Source organism: Perna viridis, chromosome 1, assembly GCF_037379345.1.
Source record: "Perna viridis isolate PV_CMFRI_1.1 ecotype Kerala chromosome 1, ASM3737934v1, whole genome shotgun sequence".
NCBI lineage: Eukaryota > Metazoa > Mollusca > Bivalvia > Mytilida > Mytilidae > Perna > Perna viridis.
In genome coordinates, this window is record NC_142445.1 from 22,612,527 (window position 1) to 22,635,094 (window position 22,568).

The following is a 22,568-nucleotide window of genomic DNA, read 5'->3' on the forward strand; positions in this document are numbered from 1 at the left end:
ATAACGATTTTTCTTCAAAAGCCACAAATTAATCCTAAATACTTCGCAGGGCAAGTTGATACGACAGCAGAGGTCGAACACTGAACAGTTGGAGCAAGTAATTGACACATCACTCAATCTTGATACAGCCCTGAATTTTGATTGCAATTAAATATTTAAAACAGGATCAGAATTTGACCTGAACCATAGTAGCCTTTTCTGGCCCCTTTTCAAAAATTGTTTCAGTCACAACCACCGAAATCTATCTCAGCCTATTTTTTAGGATATAGTACTTTGTGGTCCAATATCCTATTGTTTTCATTATGCCCTATTTTTAGTATTTTAAATAGTCTACAATCCTTTCTTGTGCATTATAAAAAAAAACTTTTTTGGCGAGCGCAGGATGTTCGACCACAGCAAGTTGAACTCTGTTCACTTGGGGCGGGTGCGGACACAATAATATATTATTTTTTTGACACAATAAAACATAGGAACTAACAGTTCATTATAGGCACAACATCTGGTTTGGATACAATATTGCACATTATTTAGAAATTCAAGTTAAGGAAAAAAATGCTTTTAGGATGCTTTCGTACATCACTTTGTACTAATTATCTAAAAAAAGGTTAATGATAGAGTTAATATGCTAACATTGCAAATTAAAGTCATTTAAACGGGGAACGATTTACAAACAAAATCATGAAAACCAAAGAAAGATTTGAAAATACATTCTTTCAAAAAGGGATGTTTTGACCCCTTTGACTATCTTTGTTACTCAGATACAAGCGGTCAAAGGGGTCAAAAACCACTATTATTGACATTAATTGAAAAAACAAATCCAATATTGATGTAGCATTTTCACGAGGAATCCAGTGAGTTTTTTTCAAACAATCGGACCAGAAATTAAAGGATTGATTTTAAGGGTGTGGTTCCACGTTGCCACCCCCAGAATGAAAATGCTTTATGCTATTTAAAATCTGTTACATTCTTAACACAGAATTTATAAGAAACATATTTAAAAAAATCAATTTTAAATTAACACATATCTTATCCCTTTTGGCCCTTTTTACAGAACAGTAGTGGCGTGTGACCTTAGTATTTTAAATAGCAAGCTTTCTCTAGCAGCAAGTGACAATGCATCAAAATTTCATGACATTTGATTCTCTACGACTCAAACCATTGCATGGAAAACGAAAAAATAAACAATGACACCATCATTGAAGACAACATCATAACATAATACGACCGCAATTTTTGTGGTATAAAAATCAGTTTGATTACCAATGTGAAATCTGCTTTGTTGCATTAGTGGTTCATATTCCATAGCAGTAATTATCGTCGGAAATCCACGGCAGACTCAGAAGCGTACCTTACTACTTCAGCCGTGGGTTTCCGAGGATAAGCAGTATTGTGAATCGCACAATTAGCAGACAAACGCATTTCAAGTGCAATGGTTCCAAGGATTATATATGCATCACAAAAAAATTGACGGCTAAAAGTAAGCAAGTCAGAAGTGGCTATTTGAGAAAAGAAATTCAAAGAAAATGTATTGTACGAGGAATAGAAAGAATAATTACATGTATCATCTACAACTCGTAAATTGTTCTTAATGCCGGAACTAGGTTCTTATTACGATGACGCAAAAAATCTAGCTTCGCTGAGCGAAGCGAGGCGAAAAATATTTCGGCAGGGGGTGTGTGGGCCGCTTAATGCACCAGAAGCTCTGGAGGTAAATGATGCAAAATCCTTGGTTCTGGGTATTCCCATAACCCTACAATGTATCTGACCTCCAAATCTTAATGATCTTTCACATGACACATTAGCCAGTATTTGTGTATCATTGTATCACCATAAGCCTCAGTCAGAATCGGAGCCAAAACAAATTGCACATTAATATTAAATAATAACTGTATCAATGTCTGTACTTCTTAGGTCAAAAGAGCTACTAATAAATTCATCGATTTTCTCCGTGATAGACACGTTTCTTGTGATAATACTATTTATACAATAACCTGACTGAATCCAATATGTCCGCTGTTTTCTTCTTATATCGAGTTCTAACTCTGTGCAATAAACTAAATCATTAGAATTTGATAATGCAAAATGTTTTGTAAATATAGTAATATGCTAACAGAACAGAAACAAACTATGTATGATGAAAAAAACCTGCCTACTTACAAGCAACTGCTTTATTCCTTCCATTTTAAGCTGTATTTGGTAATCTTTATTTGTAGTAAACTAACGGTGTTTATCATTTTTTTATATGTATACTTTTTGACTGAAACACTTAATATAATGAAAGTAAGATTCAAATGCTTTCATATGGTGATATATATCTGCACCTGCTTGTCACATAATTAAGTCTACATATTCGGCCGAATAAGTTCCATTGTCACCTAAGCTTAGGGTAATCAAGTGAACCAAGATTCTAGCGGAAATCAAAAGAATGTAACCTAAGGAAAAAGACCAGACATGGGAACAGACATACACAACAAAGAACATAAAATAATCAAAATAATACATACTAAGTAATAAAAGTAAATGAGCAACTCGGACTCCACTAAAAACTGGGAGCGTGGACCAGGTGCACCGGTAGGGTAAATACACTTGTGAGTTAGCAAAAATATCAAATTTCTGTTTTACGCCAATTTACTGCCATTTACTTACGACTTATTAATCTGACAAGTTACTTAAATATCTAACAAGTCTACTTAGACCACACCCTAAAAACCAACATTTTTATTTCTGGTCCAATTTTGAAAAAAAAATCATTGAATTCCTCGTGAAAATTCCAACATATATTTTTCAATCAGTATTGGAATATCTCGCACTGTTTTTTGAGTACATCTCTATTTCAACGGGTTCGTGCTACACTACAAATTAGTGTAGTTCGTTACTTGTTCTTCGTCTGTTGTCTTATTTTTGTCCTCAACCTTTGAAAACTATTATCACACATTCCAAGAAAATACTTTGCAGGGGTTATCTTGGTACAACCGCAGAGAAATTGGCCCTTTTCAGGCCTTTTCTGTTTTATGTTTAGGTCGCGATCTCCCCCTTTTTGGCCCTTGTTCCCAATTGGTTCCAATTCAACCTCAATTTATCCAACTTCCATTAGGGGTTATGCAAACTTGTAGTTTCTGTCCTCTTTGTTGCCCCTTATTCCCCTTATTCTTACTTGACCCGAACAACCCCAAATATTAATCCCAGTCATCCTTTGGTGGTATGGCCGGACATAAAGAAAATGCTTGTTTTATGTCACCTTTTGGTACCTAATTCTAGAAAGGCTCAATACTCAACACCCAAAATCAATCCCTGTATTATTTAAGTGGTATAGCAGCATGTTATATAATTTCGGAGAGATAACCTGTCTGGACATCAGGAAAATGCATCATGTTTCTGCCCCCCTATCTTTTTTGGCACTAATTTCTTAAGTATTACCTTGTGGTTCAACTTCAAAGATACTTTTTGTTTACGGTCAAGATATTGTTCTGGCCCTTTTTGGCCCCTCATTCATAAACGGTTCAAGTAAAAACCCCAAAGTCAAATCCCTACTTCCTCGTGTGGTATTGTACCATGTAGTATATTATTAGCGGTCGAATAGAAGTCAATTTAGGCAGTTTCACATAATCATGATTTACCATATCGATGGCATTACTTAGAGTTATGAACAATTCACATGAAACTGAACTCTCGACGAGATAAATCTGCTTTACCGAAAATGGCAAATTCAATATGCATTAAGAAAAGCATAGTAGACTCTTTCCCCTGACCATGTAGTAGGAGAATTTCCTAAGAATGCTCACATCCCCCACGTTGAAGGTTTAGCCAGTTTAAAGTAAAGACTAAATTTTTTATGAATTGATGAAGCAAATAAAAACACTTTTTTGCAGCCTTTGACTGCATGGTAGACTTCCCGGAGTTTCATTAAAAAGATGTTCCGGTACCGCATTTGACGAAACTGATTTCAAAGAGAAATAACTCCCACACGGCTTCAGGGATAAAAATTTCCGTGTATTATACACAACTGCTAATTTGTATTCTTACTACATCCCAAGTTTTGGACAATTCTATTCAGCAATTTAAGTGAAGTTGCAATGACAAGATACTAACTTCAAAGCGCCATAAATCCACAAATTCTAAGGAACGAAATTTTCTATTATGTGCACAACTATATTTTGTGTATCCTTATTACACACGACATTCCGATTTAAATAGCATATAAATAAGGTACAATAATTGATTTAACTAAGTTAATAATAGCATATTACACAGTAGTATTCGTGTACCATAAGCCTCAATCGCAAAACAATCTAATTTTAATTAGATTGGTCAGAAAATAACAAATTAATATCAAATAATAACAATATCAAGGCCTGTTCTTCTTATATAAAAAGAGCTACTGATAAATTCACCGATTTTCTTCGTAGAGAAATGTATTCTCGTATTAATTTATACACTAACCTGACTGAATTCAATATGTCCGCTGTTTTCTATTTATATCTAGTATTTAGTTTCCGCAATGAACTAATTTTAATTTTACTTTAAATAGTGAATGATGCTTTTGTCGGTCAATAGAGTTGAAATAGTAAATAAAGTACTTTGCTAACAGAAATAAATTATTTGTGATGAAAACAGACCGCCTACTTACATGCAACTTCTTTATTCCTTCCACTTTTAAAGTGTGAACATAGACTGTTATTGCCCGAGGGGCAAATATGGACGTAGACTGGTATTGGCCGAAGAACAAAGACGTCTTGTCGTAAATGTGTTTGCATTGGCTAGAAAACAAAATGTGGAATTTAAACAGCATTTGTTGCCAGGGAAAGGGGGGGGGGTCCTGGGGCTCTTCAATACGTCTTTTACAGGCGTGATTCTGTAACCCCACTCCATTCAAATGCAAAATATCAAATTTTCACAACTAAAAGATTCTATGAAAGTTCATTAAATTCCATTTAGTGGTGTAGATGGAGTAAGTTTAAGATGTGGGAACTCCTCTCCCTAACGGAATGAAGGATTGAAACCTCTACCACTATAAACCCCAACTAAAGTTAGGGGTAAAATGATTGAGGTTATTTCCTCTGTTATTCTTAGAGGAAATGGAAGGTATTTGTTTTTTTTTTCAGAGTTGAAATCCTATTTCTCAGAAATTAAGGTTTAGGTTTATATATTATAAGACAAGTTATATAACATGTACATAATAAAGCTTCTTTCCGGAGGGAGTACTTGCATGGATGTGTTGAACTTCGCAATGTCATGTTAATGATTGACCATTTCGCTTAATGTAGGTTTGTTGCTCTAAATCTGGTCTTTAAGATTTTTTTTATTAACAGAAACTAACAATATGTTATCTATCAGTTACATTGAATAAAGACATTTTTGTACAGAAGTTTTTAAGTACAACAACACTGAAAGCAAGCTGCATAGTTGTTATAGATGTTGGTGCAATTTTCATATTTAAATCTTTAGGAAAATGAATGAAAAGAAACCTCCTGCAAGCAATAATTTATTTCACGCAACAGTTTATTGTGCATTTCCTCAGCACTGGCTCTTCAAAGAAGGCAAAATAAATAATAAAACTAGTGTAAAATGATATATTGTTCTAAAACAAATAAATGTGTAAACGTTGGGACCCTTAATGGGTTCCCACAATCAATGTCAGTATGTTGTAGTTATGTGTTGAGATTTAAGACGGTTTTGTGTTGTAAATTCTCCATGCACTCAATGCCAATTACTACAAATATTTTGAAAGTAATACATGATATATAATTAAAAATATGATATGGATTGAATGGTTAAATTGAGTTCAAAATGTCCACAAATCAACATAATCCTCCGAAAACGAATGAAAAAGATCCACGAACTAACACAACTTCGGTGGAAGTAAGCAATTTCTAACGATAAAGTCGAACTCGGACCGGCAACGAAAAACATCCGGAAATATACAAACTTCAATTTCTCGAACTCCCGATAACTCGAACACTTTTCAATGGTCCCTTGGAGTTCGAGCTGTCGAGGTTTGACTGTACTTCAATTTAATTGAATGAAAATATGAAACTGCCCTAATATGATAAGAAGTCTGTAGAAATCTATGTCAGAATTAACTTCTATTCAAATGATCTGTGATAACTACACTATATGACCTTGAAAAAGCAAGGGGCAAGTACGGTCACACTATTCAAGATTGATACAACTTTGAATTTTGATTGCATTGACACAGGATGAGAATTTTACCAAAGTCAATGGGTCCTTTTTGGTCCTCAGTTGGTTCAAATCAGTCTAAACTGCCTTTTGAAGAAAAGGCACATTGTGGGACAATTTCAGAGATCATTATGTTCTATATTACTCAAATTATCTTTATCGAGACTTCAGGAAAATGCTTGTTTTTTACCCCTAGTTCTTAATCAGATCAAGTCACAAGCCCCAAAATGCCACCTTGTTATACAATTTCAAAAAAGATCGATTTACTTGTACCTGGTACTTGACTTTTCACAAATCAGGGAAATGCTTGTTTCGAGATTTTTTAGCCTATCATTCCTCAAGGGTTCAAATCTTTACCATTTATGCTAATCTAACTTATGTGGTATAGAAAATTGTAGAGCAATATCAGATACATTCATTTGCTTTTAATTGTGTTAAATGTTCTTACATCATGTATATAGTTCAATTCTATGAAATGCTTGCTTTTGGTTCTTAATTTACTAACGATTGAGACGTACAAGTATCTCCCACAATCAAAGCCAACCTTCCTATTGACTTTGAAAACTTTACAACCAACTAATACCTATAATACATGAAAGTAAGTGTCTATGGACGACAGTGTCAAATCATTATGTAACAGCATTTATTTTTAATTCGAATAAAACACAATGAATTAAATTTTGTTTAATTTGATTGAAGAGTATGTAATGTGAACAAAGACAGGGTTCATCAACTTTTATCACTTTGTCGATACATAAAGGAAAATAATATAAATTTTACTAAGTTCCAGGAGATAAGATCACATTTCTTTTAAGCTACGACAAAACACACTACTCCACAAGGTTTTTTTGTAATGGCAATGATTGAGGAAAGCAGTCTCCGTTAATATCATTTATTAAAATGACATATGAAATAACACAGAAAATATATAAATTTATGTGCGGATGTAGAATTTTTTGAACGGTAAATCGGTTTTCGCGCCGTGTATTTAAAAGAAATTGTGCAGATATTTAATTATCGAGGATTGGGCAGTGACCACTAGAGACGTGTTTATTTGAAGTTTAATTTTCAATAAATTAGAAACTACGATTGTTTAACGATAACACGTCATCTGTTTAGCGGAAACTGAAATGAAAGGATCTAATTAAGAATAAACTGCTATGAATCACTAATTACATTCAATTTCTGAGACATCAGATAAAGCGATACCGTATATGTTTATTGAATGGATGATTTCAATGAAATGCTGTTATAAAACTTTTTTTAAAATCTTTTAACATATGACAATTATATCTTTATTTCTGTGCAAATCTGATGAAGTCTCATTTCATAAACAATAAATAGAAGTGTTAAACTATAAATACTGTGAAAACAATCATGCAATGCTTATAACAATTACTGACCAATCGGTTTAATAATCGGGAAGTTACTTTTGCGTTCAGAGGGATGCTGTTTTGACAATTGTGATCTATACAGAGTTGAATATTAATAATAGTATTAAATTTCATTTATATCATACATGTCTTATATGATACATTCACTAATATCACCTTTATTTATACATCGTACTAGTTGTAATGTAAAACAAACCTCGTCCAATGTATGCCCCCAATAAATGAAACATGCTGTTTTGTTTTCAATTCTAACTGTTTTCATTGATTTTGTCAGACTTAAATATATGAAGATGTATTTTGATATGGTTGTCATGTAGTTGAAATATACATGAATTGAAATGTATATAGTTGAAGTTTTTGACAGTGGTAATATATTTTCTTTTTTTTATTTATAATATTAGCCATACGTTAAAAGCAGTACGCTATGAAATAAAAATAATCACATTTCACCAACATATTTATTAACACAAGTTTCGTCTATTCACAAACTTGAAAACTGATATTAGAGGGGTACATTGAAAGTATTATCAAGTCCAGATCAAGTGCATCTCTAATAGTGTTTTCCAGAAACTATTCAAACGCTCATATTTGAAGTTATTTCTAATACACCCATGAAGTTAAAAATCGTTAATTTGATATTTTTGACTTTTGGGTTCAATCAATGACTCGGCCTAAAAAGGAAGTAAGTCATTACAGTGATGAGGCCTAAGCTTTCATTTAATAACAGGAGTGGAAATATAGGCCAAACCCTCTATAAATCATACTTCAAGTGTAGGTTAATTGATATATATATATATATATATATCCTCACAACATTGAATAAATTCATCACACGATTATTAATATAGTTTTTATCATCGTCGTGACCAGACTCAAATAAAAATCATTTGGTCATGAAATCAACGGAACAATAATGGCACTTTGAAGAATCATATGAATGTTGAATATTTTTATTATGGTATTTCTAATTGTAAATTCCATATCGCCAAAAATATTGGACACTATGTAGCATGAAGTAGCAAGCCCATCATGTTTACTATGGAAGAAATGTGGACCACCATAACCAGTTGTTCTAATAAATGCATGATTTCCTTTCTTCATTTGGCAAGTAGATGTCATTGATGCTGACATGAAGTCGCCAGAATCGACTGATTTTTCCCCAGTTGATGATATGGTTTCAACCACCAACTCTGTTATAACACGGTTAGCGGCAACTGATTAAACGGTCCAGGAGAATAAATAGAAACCATCTCGTGGCGCCACGAATACTCCATCGTATTTGTTGTAATGTCCTCATTCGTTGATGGTGACACTTTCAAAAACTGCGATTGAATCTTTATCCAAGGTGAACTGTCCCAAATTAATAATAGCAAAGAACATAACTGGTCTAGCGTGAGTGACTGAAATAAAATAAAAGTGTATTTGATATTATGTGGTGCACTTCTTCATCATGATATAGACGAGACAATTTAACATAAGAAGAAAAGAGATGTAAAAAAGGTTCCCTTAAACTTTCCCGGTAAAGAGTCGCTTTGTAAAACACTCTTAGAAGCTCAATGTGAAAATTTGCAACTGAATCAAAGCAAAAAGGGCAAAATTTACATAAAGTCGTAAATGTCATATATTTATTTTGGATTAAAAAGTTGTGACTGTGTTTCACAAGGTCTTCATAAATTATACATTTGCGAAGAAAAATGGAGACAAAAGTGCTAAATATTAAGTGTAAGTCTCTGTAAGAATCAGGTAGTGAGTGAAACATGGTTTATAAAAACCGTACCATTTCGAATTTGTACCATCAGAATAAAGGAAAAAACGCAAGAATTTCCCTATTTCTTTTGTAAATTGGGTCATAATTTCATTGAAATGCACTGAAAATGATCATTTCAAGGACAGATAATTCTGTCAAAAACCTCATTTTTCTAACATTCTCTTTTTCAGTTCATAGGTTTTCGACATGCATGTTTCAGATTTTTTTTCCGTTTTGTCTGATTCTTACTGATTCATATTGAGTGACTGGGGTCTGTTAAACAAAAATATTCTAGGTACATGTACCTCATACAGAGGAGGGCTTAGTAATTCTATTACTTATATTTACCTTGTTTTAGGGTGTTAGAAATGTTTGTCAATGTATTCTCCATAGATTCCATTAATGTCTCTAGATTATCCACTTTGGCCTGTAATTCTCAACACTAGTAACATTATGAATGGATCTTCCATCAACAGCAATAACAAACAAAAACAAAAATAAAACAAAAAGCACACGATCGAAATGATTTCCTGATCAAAATAAACCCGATATGAAAAGGAACAGCTTTTTAACAGTGAGGCAAGGCTGTGGCTTCTTGAATTTCAGAGGGGCGGAGAATAAATATGTTCTTACTAACGAGCAGGAAAGAAAGCAATGACAAAACATCCTTTAGTGAAATTATCATGTTTTATTAAAAAAAAAATCACTAGTCAGGCATTTCAGTTCGGCTTTACACTTTGAACTCATGTACGTATTCCAAGATTACGTTAGTTTATTGATAACTAATTTTAAAGCATCCACAGTGAATCCTCCTTTAGTGGAGTCCGAGTTGCTCATTTTCTTTGTGCGTATTAATTTTAGTTATTTCAAGTTCTTTATTCCGTGTGTATGTTTTCCATGTCTGGTCTTTGTCCCTTGATTGCGTTATTTGGATTTCCGCTAGAACATTGATTCCCTTGATTACTCTTTTACAAAATTGTATCGTCAAAAATACCTAAATAATTTCCATTTTTCCACTTTATTAATTCAGGAACGTCATGAAATTTTACAAGACATCTTCGATAAAATTTGTTTTGTGTGCAATTTCAGGAATTTTGTCTAGTTTGAATTCTTATGTGTGAACCATTTGATTACCAGAACCAGAGATAGTTTAATTTTTCATTTTTGTTTGCTGATTAGGGTTTAACTTGGTGGCATGTAATGCTTAAGTGCCTTTTTTGAATCTAAAAGAATATTCGTGATTACAGGTGACTTCAAATTTGTATATAGACAAAATCTTCAAAGTATTCTATTTTTTTATGGGTAGATGCATCTGTTGCAAAAAATTTATATGTGGGAATTGAAGCCGTTCCGTTTTGTTTTGTGTGTGTGTGTGTTTTTTTTTTTGAAGTCATAAAAAAACAGGGTATTTAAAGTGTTAAGCATTTCAGGCAAATTTTCCAAAAAAAATATACTTTTTTTTTAAGATTTTTCTGTATGTAACACAAATCTCTCTTCATTCAGAACGGTTTAGTAATTATGTTACTTTTAAATTTAACATAGTTTTAAGGTTTTGATGATGTAAGACTGTGGATTCGAGAATTTCAGATGTTCGGAGAACGAATGTGCTTCCTGTTAACAAGTAGGATAAAAAGGAACGACAAAATATTCGTTCGTGACCTTACAATTTGTTATCAAAGTTCATTAGTCGGAAAGTTCACTACGGGTTTTTACTTTGAACATTTACTGAAGACAAACTGTTTAACGTAACCTGAACCCTAAGAGTAATATCTTTTGCAGATATTTAATACTTTGGAAATTGTAGCTATTCAGAAGTTTATTTTAGCAAAGGGTGTTTTATTACGAAAAGTAGATTTAGTGATTTAATTTTAAAATGTACATTGTATTTAAAATTGTTTCAAAATCTACTTGTCCACATATGAAACAGCTATGTATAGTATTGCAAACTCTTGTATTTCGACTCAAGTTCTTGTGTTTTTTTTTTTCATATTTTCCAAAATCTTTTATGATTACACACGGAAAATCTTATATAGTCGAATATGTAGCTCTGGCAAATGAAAAATGTAGTTTTGTTTTTAAATATCACCTTTTTTTCATTAATTTTGCCTAACTCAAATATAGAATACCTGAATAAAATTATTGTGTAAGTAGTATATCCATGTATTGAAATGTATCAGTAGTTTTTGTTAGATGTACTATATTTTCTTTTTCCATTGCTTTTACCATCAGCGTAGACGAACCGAACTTTAAGGTAGTTGACCTGGGGTACCCCCAAAATTTTCCCATGCTACAATTTCCTTTTTTTGAACAATGAAGACTAAAATATTGCTTTTTTTTTAGAAATCTGAATCATTGGACAAGCTGAAGCTTATCTGGTATTTTTTGGTCATTTTGACAAAATATTTAAATATATAACTGAAAATAAAGGCAAATTCACTTTAAAAGCATTGATATATCAGATTTAACATGACATTTTATTCTATCCATTTTGTAGAAGAGATACTAGGCTTTTAATTCACCAAAATAACAAAAAGGGTGTAAATTTCAGCTCTGGGTGTTTTATTACGTAACGGAAATAATTACCGTATTTCTTATAGACGGACTATCAGATTTTCAAGCTTTTCAAGACACGAAAAGTAGATTTAGTGACTTTAATTTTAAAATGTACATTGTATTTAAAATTGTTTCAAAATCTACTTGTCCACATATGAAACAGCTATGTATAGTATTGAAAAATGTTGTATTTCGACCCAAGTTCATTGGACAAAGCTGAACCTTATCTGGTATTTTAGAATTTAGAATTCACTTTAAAAGCATTGATATATCGGATTTAACATGACATTTTATTCTGTCCAGTTTGTAGAAGAGATACTAGGCTTTTAATTTACCAAAATAACAAAAAGGGTGTAAATTTCAGCTATTTGTTGGTATAAAAACCTCTATTTTGAAAAAAAAATAATTCAATTTTCGAACAAAACTGATATCATATTGACTACTCATATGCAAATCAATAAAGAAATTTTCAGAAAAATTCACCGTGTAGTTTTTTCTTACATATTTTGTTGATTGTAGGGTAAAGCATTGAAATATTTTTTTAATAATCATTATGGCTAAAATCATGTTAACATTCAATATGATTATCAAATATCAAATTATGATGATTTATATTGATGAAAGACCATTGCCAGGCACAGCTTGAGTACTGTTGCAAATTAATGTCACACAAATATTCATACTTCTACACGGAGGGACAAACTTATATGCTAAACATAGTTCAATTCTGGATAGAGTCATTTTAGGAGTCATTCAAACGCTCTAGTGACTAAAATCCTTTCAATTTGTATTACCTCCCTTACCCCCAGGTCTACTACCTTAAAGCAAATTAATTTGTATACGTTGTTAGTTTAAAATTCTGTACTAACAAACATATTTACTCATGTTTGAATTTGTCCATTCATAAACTTTAGATCTTATATGATACGGGTATATTGAAAATATTATCAAGTTCGACTTAGAAAAACATAATTTCGTGAAATAAAAAAGAAAATAAATACAGTGTCTTCGGTGTCTTAGTAACAAAATGTTTTCAGACGTAATTAAACCTGGCGCTTGTAAGTTTGTCACAATTAGCGAAAAATACTTGATATTTTTTTTTATATATTTATATGAAAAGATATTGAACATGAACAATTTCCAAACATGAATTCCTACTGTGTCAAGGTACTTTTTTTACGAACTACTTTGATTTTTGTAACATATGAATTCAATGTTTGAAATGAAAAAACCACCTGCAACCCTCTTTGTTTAACAGAGAATATTTAAAGAAATTTATTTTGACACGTTCAAGAGGTTACATTTTGTGAGTCGTTTTCACTTAAGGTCTGTGAAAAAGTCATTTCAGTGGTGTACCTTTATCTTTTAAAGCTTTCACGAAATATCAGGACTGGAGACTAGTATGAGGTCAATCATCTTAATTGCACACCATTATTGAATAAATAACTTAAATTAGTGAATAAATAAATCCAACGAAAAAACGAAAAAATAATGAAAATAATATCACTGGACACTAATATAGACTAAACTGAAAAACACACTTTAAGTGATACAGCATTCAAATAATAATATCTTAATATTTTATAAGTTCTTTATTGGCAGAAATACTGAACACAATGTAGCATGAGCAAGTAAGCCAAGGAATGATGATCATTTTTTGCTGTAGAAGTAATGTGGATCATTATAACCAGTAGTTGCCCCGTGCAGGTCCGGGTGTCTAAAGAATAGGCCTGCAGCAGCGCTAAGCTTGTCGTATAAGGCGACTAAATAGTGCTCAGAAACCTAGCCGGGGGCTAGGCGCTCTGCCCACAGAGCAACTGGGATGTGGGCCCCAGGTGGTGGAATGGGGTACCGCTGGCGTGTTACATGCTGGGGTTGTCAGGCTATAATACGGAAAACCTGACCGCAAACCATAGTGGTGCACCGTGTTGGGAAAGATGCCACGTTCCTCGCACGTTAAAGAACCCTGCTGTGGTATTCGATAGGAGTAGGAACCTTTGTGCTCCGCCACAGGAGGCTAAATTGCCCGACATTACCGATCCCCCTTTTTCCAGTAGCAATCAAAATTTGTCGACCCTATTATCCTTGTGACCCATCCTTTTTCTTCATTTCATGTTCATTTTATCATCCATTTCATGTTCATTCTCTGAATATAGCTGAAATATTGCTGCTCGGACGTTAAACCCTAACAAACAAACAAATATAACCAGTTGTTCATATAAATACATGGTTTCCTTTTTTCATTCGGAAAAAGCAGACATTGATGCAGACATGAAATCGAAAGAATCAACTGATTTTTCACCAGTTGATGATACAACTCTATTCTCAACTCTGTTATATGACATGAAGTGCATTTGCCAATGAAGCTGTCCTGGAGAATAGATAGAAACCAACGTGTGGTGCCACAAATACTCCATCCTATCTGACTATAGTTGACTCTTTATCCATGTTGAAGCTTTTCGACTTAATTGGACCAAAGAACATCAATCGCTTAGTGTTTGACTGAAATATTAAGTGTATGAAATGCTATGTAATAAATACAAGACATATATATACAACGACAATGTATTTACCTAGAAAAGAGTATCGAAACACAAAACTATATGTGAAAAATAGGATTTTATTTTGAATATATATGCAAGTTTAAATCCCAAATGATAGAATACAACTTATTATTATCTACCTGTTGTTTATCGCCTGCTTTATAAAGTCAACATATAAACGTGTACAGTTTTCACATGTAGACTTTAACGAAATAAAATACGTAGCATTTTTCATGCTGTATGTATGCTGGTTAGTCTTTATTCTGTTCTAAACATGATAAAATGTGTTCGTCACACAACTGTTAAATGATGTTCGATTGAAAAGTATTTGTATTGGAGATAAAGGACTGTCCTTCAGACTGCTTATTCCTCGTGTTAGCCACCACAATGTTTTAAGCTGTGTTTGTTGAAAGAAATAAATGTAGCCAAACCGTCTGCTTTCATCGAGAGCATAAAGGTACATATACAAAGCATAGACATGTGAAAGGTCCATTACACAGAGATTGCCTTTCTGTAAATTTGTTAATTGCTAAAACGTCGAATGTTGCAATTTTTCCAGGTATATAGAAAAAAGTCCTTTGTATGAATGAAAGCACTGTTAAAATTTAATATGCAATGCGGACTATATCTTATTAAACACATGAAACAGTGGTGTTGAATTAATAACAAGTACTACATTCACTAAAACTTATACATCAAAAATATTATATGTTTATTGTTATGTGCTTGCTTGGTTTTTAAGGTGTTTGCCTTTCCTATATGTTTTCTTATCATTTTCAGCAAAGCCATATATGGGCCATCAATATTATTTACCTATTAGTTTTACATCTTGCATTACTTATTAATTCACACAGAGTGAACATTGCAATCTTTAATTCAACAAATCTATCAAAATATACATTCTCACAACTTTAGAGTTAGATATTATTGGTAACCAGTTTGTTTTTCGAAATAAGATACTTAATGAACTAATTTTGGCGAACATATGAATAAAAAATCAAATTTGAGCTGTAAGAGACGTTGTCTTTTGCCTAAAGAACTACTTATCTACACCTGAAACAGTTGTGGAGTGTATTATAAAAAAAACTTTCTAGACAAATACTAATCAATGTTTTATTTTTACTTTTTTATGGATGCATCGCTAAAACACAAGGATGTAAATCACTTTCATGAAAAAGAAAATGATCCGTCATAAGTAACTTACAGAAATATAGATGCTAGAAAAAAAAGCAAAATGAAGATCTCAAATATTCTACTCCACAAATTACATACTGAAGTTTAACGAAATAAAGCCCCGTGCAGGTCCGGGTGTCAAAAGAATAGGCCTGCAGCAGCACCAAGCTTGTCGTAAAAGGCGACTAAATAGTGCTCAGAAACCTAGCCGGGGGCTAGGGCGCTCTGCCCACAGAGCAACTGGGATGTGGGCCCCAGGAGGTGGAAAGGGGTACCCCTGGCGTGTTACATGCTGGGGTTGTCAGGCTATAATACGGAAAACCTGACTGCAAATCATAGTGGTGCACCGTGTTGGGAAAGATGCCACGTTCCTCGCACGTTAAAGAACCCTACTGTGGTATTCTCTCGGAGTAGGAACCATAGCGCTCCGCTGCAGGAGGCTAAATTGCCCGACCCTACCCACCTCTCCCTATTTCCAGCGGCAATAAAAATTTGTCGACCCCATTGTCCTTGTGTCCCATCCCTTTTTCATTTCATCATCATTTCATGTTCATTTTATCATCCTTTTCATGTTCATCGTCTGAATATAGCTGAAATATTGCTGCTCGGACGTTAAACTCCAACAAACAAACAAACAAATTAACGAAATAAATGCAAATAAAAAAAATGACAGTTCAGATTAGGCGTTTTCTATGTTATAAAGGAATAAAAAAGGGAATTTATTTCACATACTTGATTTAAATCTCATTTCACAACCATTTACGAGAAGTGTTAAACTACATATACTTTGAAAACCATTATGTTAATGATTTACCAGTCTGTATAAGATTCGGGTAGAATTTGGAGAAATGGTGAGGTGTTTATAATTGTGCTATATACGGAGTTGACAATTGTCTTCAACTTCAGTATAAACTCAAGTTTCTCATGTTATGTACGGTAGTCGCTAAAAGTGAACCTTAATTTGTTGGGTTAATATGAATATTTTGCTTTCTGCTCGTCCGCATAGTAAAAGTGTGAAAGTACTATTCGACTCTTATTGCTGGTTTAGGTCTTCGCAACGGTCGGTGATCAATGATAGTGTTAGATTTGATGTTCATTAAAACTGTCTTATATCATATTTTACTTGTTAAGCTAATGCTATATACATCTGATCTAAAAATTATTATAATTATTTTTTTATTATTATTATTACAACATTTATAGAGAGCATTATATAATAATAATTACTCTAAGCGCTTTACAAAAAATACAGCACATGCATACAAAATATATAGCAAATCACATATAAAAATGAAAATCAAATTAAAGGAAGAGACAAACAAATCTAATCTATCGCTTCCATTAAAAAAAGTTGATGATGAAATAAAAAATTAATCTGATAATTGAAAAATTTCGAAAAGTTAATGATGTAAAAACTGACCTGTAATTTAAAAACAAAGTTAACAGTTAAAATAAACCAAAAATTAAGAGCAATAATAAAATGGTCGAAAATATAATAAAACTATTACAGGATTGCAAGCAAAAAATAAAAATAGAAATAATTTTTGGATTTATCAAAAAAAAAATTATTTCGATATCACAGAAAAGAGAAAAAAAATTGAAATCCGTCTGTTTTTTTTTTATACAAAAGTTCCCTTCTCATTAAGTATGCATGACTCAAATATGAAGTTGTATTCAGATTTGACTTATTCATTTCTTATCATGTAATTATTTTCATGTATATGAGTGTTTTTTTTTTTGTTTTTTTTTCTTGTCAGTTGTACTACATTTTTTATACAATTGATTGTGCTTGTGGTTTGCTGTTAGCAAATGTTACTAAAATTTAACAATTTACGAGTTTTTTTAGAGTTTGATTCTAAGTACGAGTTTAGAGCAATCAAAATTAAAAACACTTTAATGTAAAAAAAAAAATCAGTACAGTGACTTAATAAAAATATATGCTCAGATAAGAACTTAATCAATGCATGAGTTTTTTTCGCAGAAATTAAAAGGATGCATCAAAACCTGGTTACACTCGACCCAGAAAAAAGAACTTTGGCAAATCAATATGAATACAAGAACTTTTAGAATATCTCCCAATGAAAAAATTAAACAAACTACAAAGACGTTTAGTTAATCAACAACAAACGTAGATATCCGAAATTTCAAACAGTTGCCTTGTTCTTATCGCTCTGTTCACTATAACAAATCTGGTTTTGATTTTTATTACGTCAATGTATTGGCAGAGGTATCAGTGATGTTTTATTTTCTACACTTTTCCAAGGCATTTGCTAATCGAACGCTTTAAGTTGAAGACGTTAATCAAAGTAATCTGCATAACCGGTCTTTTTAAGAAATAAAGATGCGTACAGTATAAAGCTTAAGGTTAACATTTTTTTTTTCAAAATCTGATGTAAGATATTCAAATGAACGATTCATGAAAATATATGTTATATAAACAACAGCAAAAGTAGGCATCTTTTTTCGGTTGTACGAATTCAAAAACTACTTCGACTTTTTGTTATGATTCTAAAAAAATACTTTTATTGGCGCAAACCGGAATCAAATAAAAGCAATTGGTCGTGAAATCAAGGAACATAATGCTTGATAAGAATGCCAAGATGAATTTTGCAGAGAATGCGTTTTAGTTAATTTATTCTTGTTGATAAAATAAACACAAATTGTGCATAAAAGCCTATTGAATTTATTAAAGCATGATTTTTTAAAAAGTAAATTACACATCGAAAAACTACTGGACACTACAAAGCATGAATTAACAAGCCAAGAAATGATGATCTAGGATAATCATCTTTGCTAAGGAAAAAATGTGGCCCACTATAACCAGTTGTTCTAATAAATGCATGATGTCCTTTCTTCATTTGGCAAATAGCTGTCATTGATGCTGACATGAGATCGCCGGAATCAACTGATTTTTCACCGGTTGATGATATAACTCCGTTCTCAACTACCAACTCTGTAATGACACGATGTGTATTTACTGTGGAAACTGTCCAGGAGAAGAGGTAGAATCCATCTTGTGGTGCCACAAATACTCCATCGTATTTGTTGTACTGTCCTCCTTCGTTAACGGTTACAGTTTCAAAAACTACAGTTGACTCTGTTTCTAAGTTGAACTCATTCGATTTAATAATAGCAAAAAACATCACTGGTCTAGTATAAGTGGCTGAAATATAAAGGAAAATTAAAGTGTCTGCAGTTCTATGTGTCTAAAACACGATATGAAACAAACACAAACAAAACCGAAGAAATACTTGAAACGTATCAATTTTTGCGGAAGCTATTTTCGCGAATTCTGTCAAGTAAAAATATTCTCGGCTGGTATCAATTCGCGGTTTCAAAAATATCAAATTGGCAGATACTATTTTTCGTGATTTTTTGTCCACTGCAAAAACATCGAATATTAGTACGTTTACAGTATTTCAGTACACCACAAGGGCATTAATGGAGGGAAAGTGAGACATAAATAACTCAAAGAGAGACAGCTCTATATAATTATAATGTTACATTACAAAAGATCCTCATAGGTATCAGATTGTATATCCTGAGCGTCAAAACTGTACTGCAGTGGTCCTGACTTGGAACAAGCATTTCAAACGAAATGATGTGTTAAATCTAGGTTTTACAGCGCGCCTAAACTCCCTCTTCCAGTTCGGCGTGAATAAACCAGTGGTGATTAAGTATCATGCTATTGCGTCATAATCGGTAAATTGGCGGTCACATCAGAAATAGTCTAAAAGGGAAGTCTGTTTAACAAATGGAAATATTAGGGCAAAAACCGGAAAGTTGGAAAAACACTTTAATGGATCTGACTTGGTACAGGCATTTCAAAATGAAAGGTGGTTAAACGAGTTTTTTTTTTTTTTTGATTATTTTTCCTTCAAAATGGAGATTGGACTTAATACCCTTAAAGGGTGCCTATAGGAAAATTGGAACAGAAATTCCATAGGATGGCTAGAGGACAAAGATATTTTGTCTTTAAAAAGTAAATTAAATACAGCAGTAAAAGAGTAATCAAGGGAACCAATGTTCTAGCGGTAAAAACAACATTTGTAGATATCTTGAAATGATTATTGATGACCAGCTTTGTTTTGCATATTCCATAGCTGCTGTACCAAAGTTGGTGCCTTTGTTCTAAAGTGTACCTAAACATAAAATTTAACATTACCCTTAATTGAATTACATGGTCAGGAAGGTAGATTAACACATGTCTTCTTTTTCTTAAATCGTAAAAATTGAGGTTAACTCTGGGAGTATATGGGGAAAACATTATAATAATGCAACAATTAGATGATTTATATTTATACTAATATCATTGTCTCTGTCAATGTAGTAGGTGTATATATATTTATTTTATTTATATTAAGATACTTAGAAGACCTTGCGTTTATTTTTTTCAATTTTCTAATCTTTTTTATATCAAAGATGACATTGTCCTTAAACTTTTGAGTCTGTTTATTTTATAAAATATTCCCCAAACTTCAGTTGAGAATAAAAGGACTGGCTCCACTGTTGTGGGGAAATGTTACCTGTATGGATGAATAACTGCGGTCTGAAACAAAATGTTACACTTTTCTGTATATAGAAAAGAAAAAAAAACAAAACTCCAGTTACATGTAGTTCAGGTAAAAAAGGTTTAGAAATTATGTTACTTTTAAGTTTTACCTAGTTTCAATGCGTTGGTAATGTTTGTCACTACAGTCTCCATAGATCTCATTGATGTCTCTAGATTATCCACTCTATCCTGTAAATCCTCTGCATTAGTTACATTTTGAATGGATCTTCCATCAACAGAAATAACAAACAGAAACACAAATAAAACAAAAAGCATCTTTAAACATATCATAATCGAAAAGCTTCTCACATCCAAATAAACTCGATTAAAAATATCGAGCTGCAGCATTTTAACAATATATAAAGGATGCTGCTTCTTAAATTTCACAGGGGCGGAGATTAATTTGTATTTTACTTCGAAGAAAGGGTACATAAAAAGGCTAAAAGAATTGTTCGGGGTATCAAAAAGTGTCATAATCTTTCACTAGATAAATAATTCACTTCGCTTTTACATTTTGAATTTATATAAGCAAATGATCACACTGACAATTATGTATTTACAACTAGTACTTAAGAAGCCACCCTGAATCCCCTTTTCTACATAATGTTATCGACAAAATTAAGTTACCCCATTCTATAGTGATTCAAAACATTAACGATAAGGATTATCACAGAAAGCATTTGTATACAAATTATAGAGAGATAGGATAGTAAAGAAAAAGACAAGAACCACACCGGAATGAATTTGTCAGCTCTTCAATGAACAACGAGGAAACCCTAATATCAATAGGCAGGCTACAGCTGTCCCTAAAACAAACATTATACACAGATACAGCGAAATAATTGCGCATATAATATGTTATCATTTTTATATTGAGGTATATTATATTGCGATACGATTTATATAAAATAACATCTCAAAAACTTAATTTCCTTTCCTTGTAAGTATTGATAGATTAAAAATAGATTTCTCACTTTTTTACAACTTGACATGAATTTAAATGGTCTTTAACGGCTTCTGAATTGAAATTGAGATTTCTTAAGTACAAGGAGAGACAACCCGAGAGTAAACAAAATATGTAGACCTTATACAAACTTTATATATTTTATGTCGGAAAAATTGGTTAGGAATAGTTATATATATTTTCAAAACAGCTTTCTAAATTCATTTTGTGAATTCAGAGGTTCAATTTATTGTAAAAGGTGCTACGGAACTGTCATCCTTAAAAATAACTGTCAATTCAGGTTTATGAATAACATTGCATTAAATCAAAACCTCAAATATCCAAGCAAATATTTCCTAAAGTTTCAGTTCTTAAGGAATAATGTCAATATTCCCTAAGAATTAAACAAATGAATATCCAAAATATCTTATATTTCATTCGTAAATATCATTCTTATCTATAATTACATCTAAAAATGATTGATGATGGTTGAGATATACCCAGGTAGCACGAACCTTTTTCGAAACATTTTTTGTTAGAGTTTATTGGTAGTTTGCTAAAACATTTTCAGCAGAACATTTTAAAAACGTTTTTAACCTTGGTTCCCTTGATTGCTCTTTTAAAACATTTTGATTTTTTTCAAAATGTTTTAATAACGTTTTTGAGACATTTTACGGTTTAAGTTTGAAAATAGGTTTTCATTTCTAGAAAAGCAGAGGACGCTTACCCTACCGGTGCACCTGTTCCAAACTCCCAATTCTTAGTGGAGTCTGAGTTTACTTTTGTCACTTTGTATGTATGATTTTAGTTACTTTATGTTCTTTGTTGTATATGTCTAATTTCCATTTCTGGTCTTTGTCCCTGGATTACATTTATTTTTATTACCGCTATAACCTTGGTTACCTTGATTACTCTTTCATTACTGTTTATTGAAATGTTTTTGAAATATTTAAATAACATGTCACTGTAATGTTTTTGGATCTATTTGAAAACATTATTCGGATATGTTATAAAAATGTTTCTTATATATTACGAAAAAATATTTTCTGAAAATGTTTTCATTACATTCCTTCAAAACAGGTTAAATACATTTCCATATATGGTTTTGATAAAGTTTTCTGAAATGTTCAATAAATAGTTGTATAAATGTAAGAAAAATATTTTAACATATCATGTTTTTAAAAACGTTTTAAAACGTATTTGGAAAATGTTTCTAAACTATTTTAAATTACATATAGGAGAATCATTTTGAAAATATTATTGCAAGATATATCATGCTTAAGTTGAAAATATTATGAAACCAATTTACTAAGGTAGAGATACTGATTGATATGACCCCCTAGAGAGGACATGGCATCAATAATTTTGTGTGCACTTTCCGCATTTTCATGATCAAAATATGTATATGTTAATGAACATAATGAAGGTAACGATAAATCAATGGAAAAAATTATATTATTAGCAAAAAAAATAGAATTTTTTTCCA

At 32.1% G+C, this 22,568-nt stretch overlaps 2 protein-coding genes and 1 pseudogene across 5 annotated transcripts in view; all 3 read right to left on the minus strand.

The window, feature by feature from the left end:
• The window catches only part of LOC148627815 (uncharacterized), a 28,329-nt gene extending 23,527 nt beyond the window's left edge, over positions 1 to 4,802 (minus strand). Inside the window, exons 1-2 of one of the 4 annotated variants that reach the window (XM_088579478.1) lie at positions 4,441 to 4,457; positions 1,992 to 2,042 (exon numbers count right to left, since the gene is read on the minus strand). The gene's annotated coding sequence lies outside the window, so the exon portion shown is untranslated. Of the gene's footprint in view, positions 1 to 1,991; positions 2,043 to 4,089; positions 4,162 to 4,440; positions 4,485 to 4,627 lie in introns of those variants that run through there. The other 3 variants (XM_088579484.1, XM_088579469.1, XM_088579493.1) reach the window with 3 other exon arrangements.
• A 3,660-nt stretch (positions 4,803 to 8,462) lies between these two features.
• On the minus strand, positions 8,463 to 9,718 carry LOC148627816 (uncharacterized; annotated as a pseudogene).
• Positions 9,719 to 18,256: 8,538 nt separating this feature from the next.
• Positions 18,257 to 20,492, minus strand: LOC148627817 (heavy metal-binding protein HIP-like). Its single transcript, XM_088579505.1, has 2 exons — positions 20,250 to 20,492; positions 18,257 to 18,750 (listed from the first exon to the last, which is right to left on the minus strand). The coding sequence occupies exons 1-2, from the start codon at positions 20,485 to 20,487 to the stop codon at positions 18,326 to 18,328; spliced, it is 663 nt and encodes a 220-aa protein (XP_088435631.1). The 5' UTR covers positions 20,488 to 20,492; the 3' UTR covers positions 18,257 to 18,325.
• Positions 20,493 to 22,568: the final 2,076 nt, after the last annotated feature.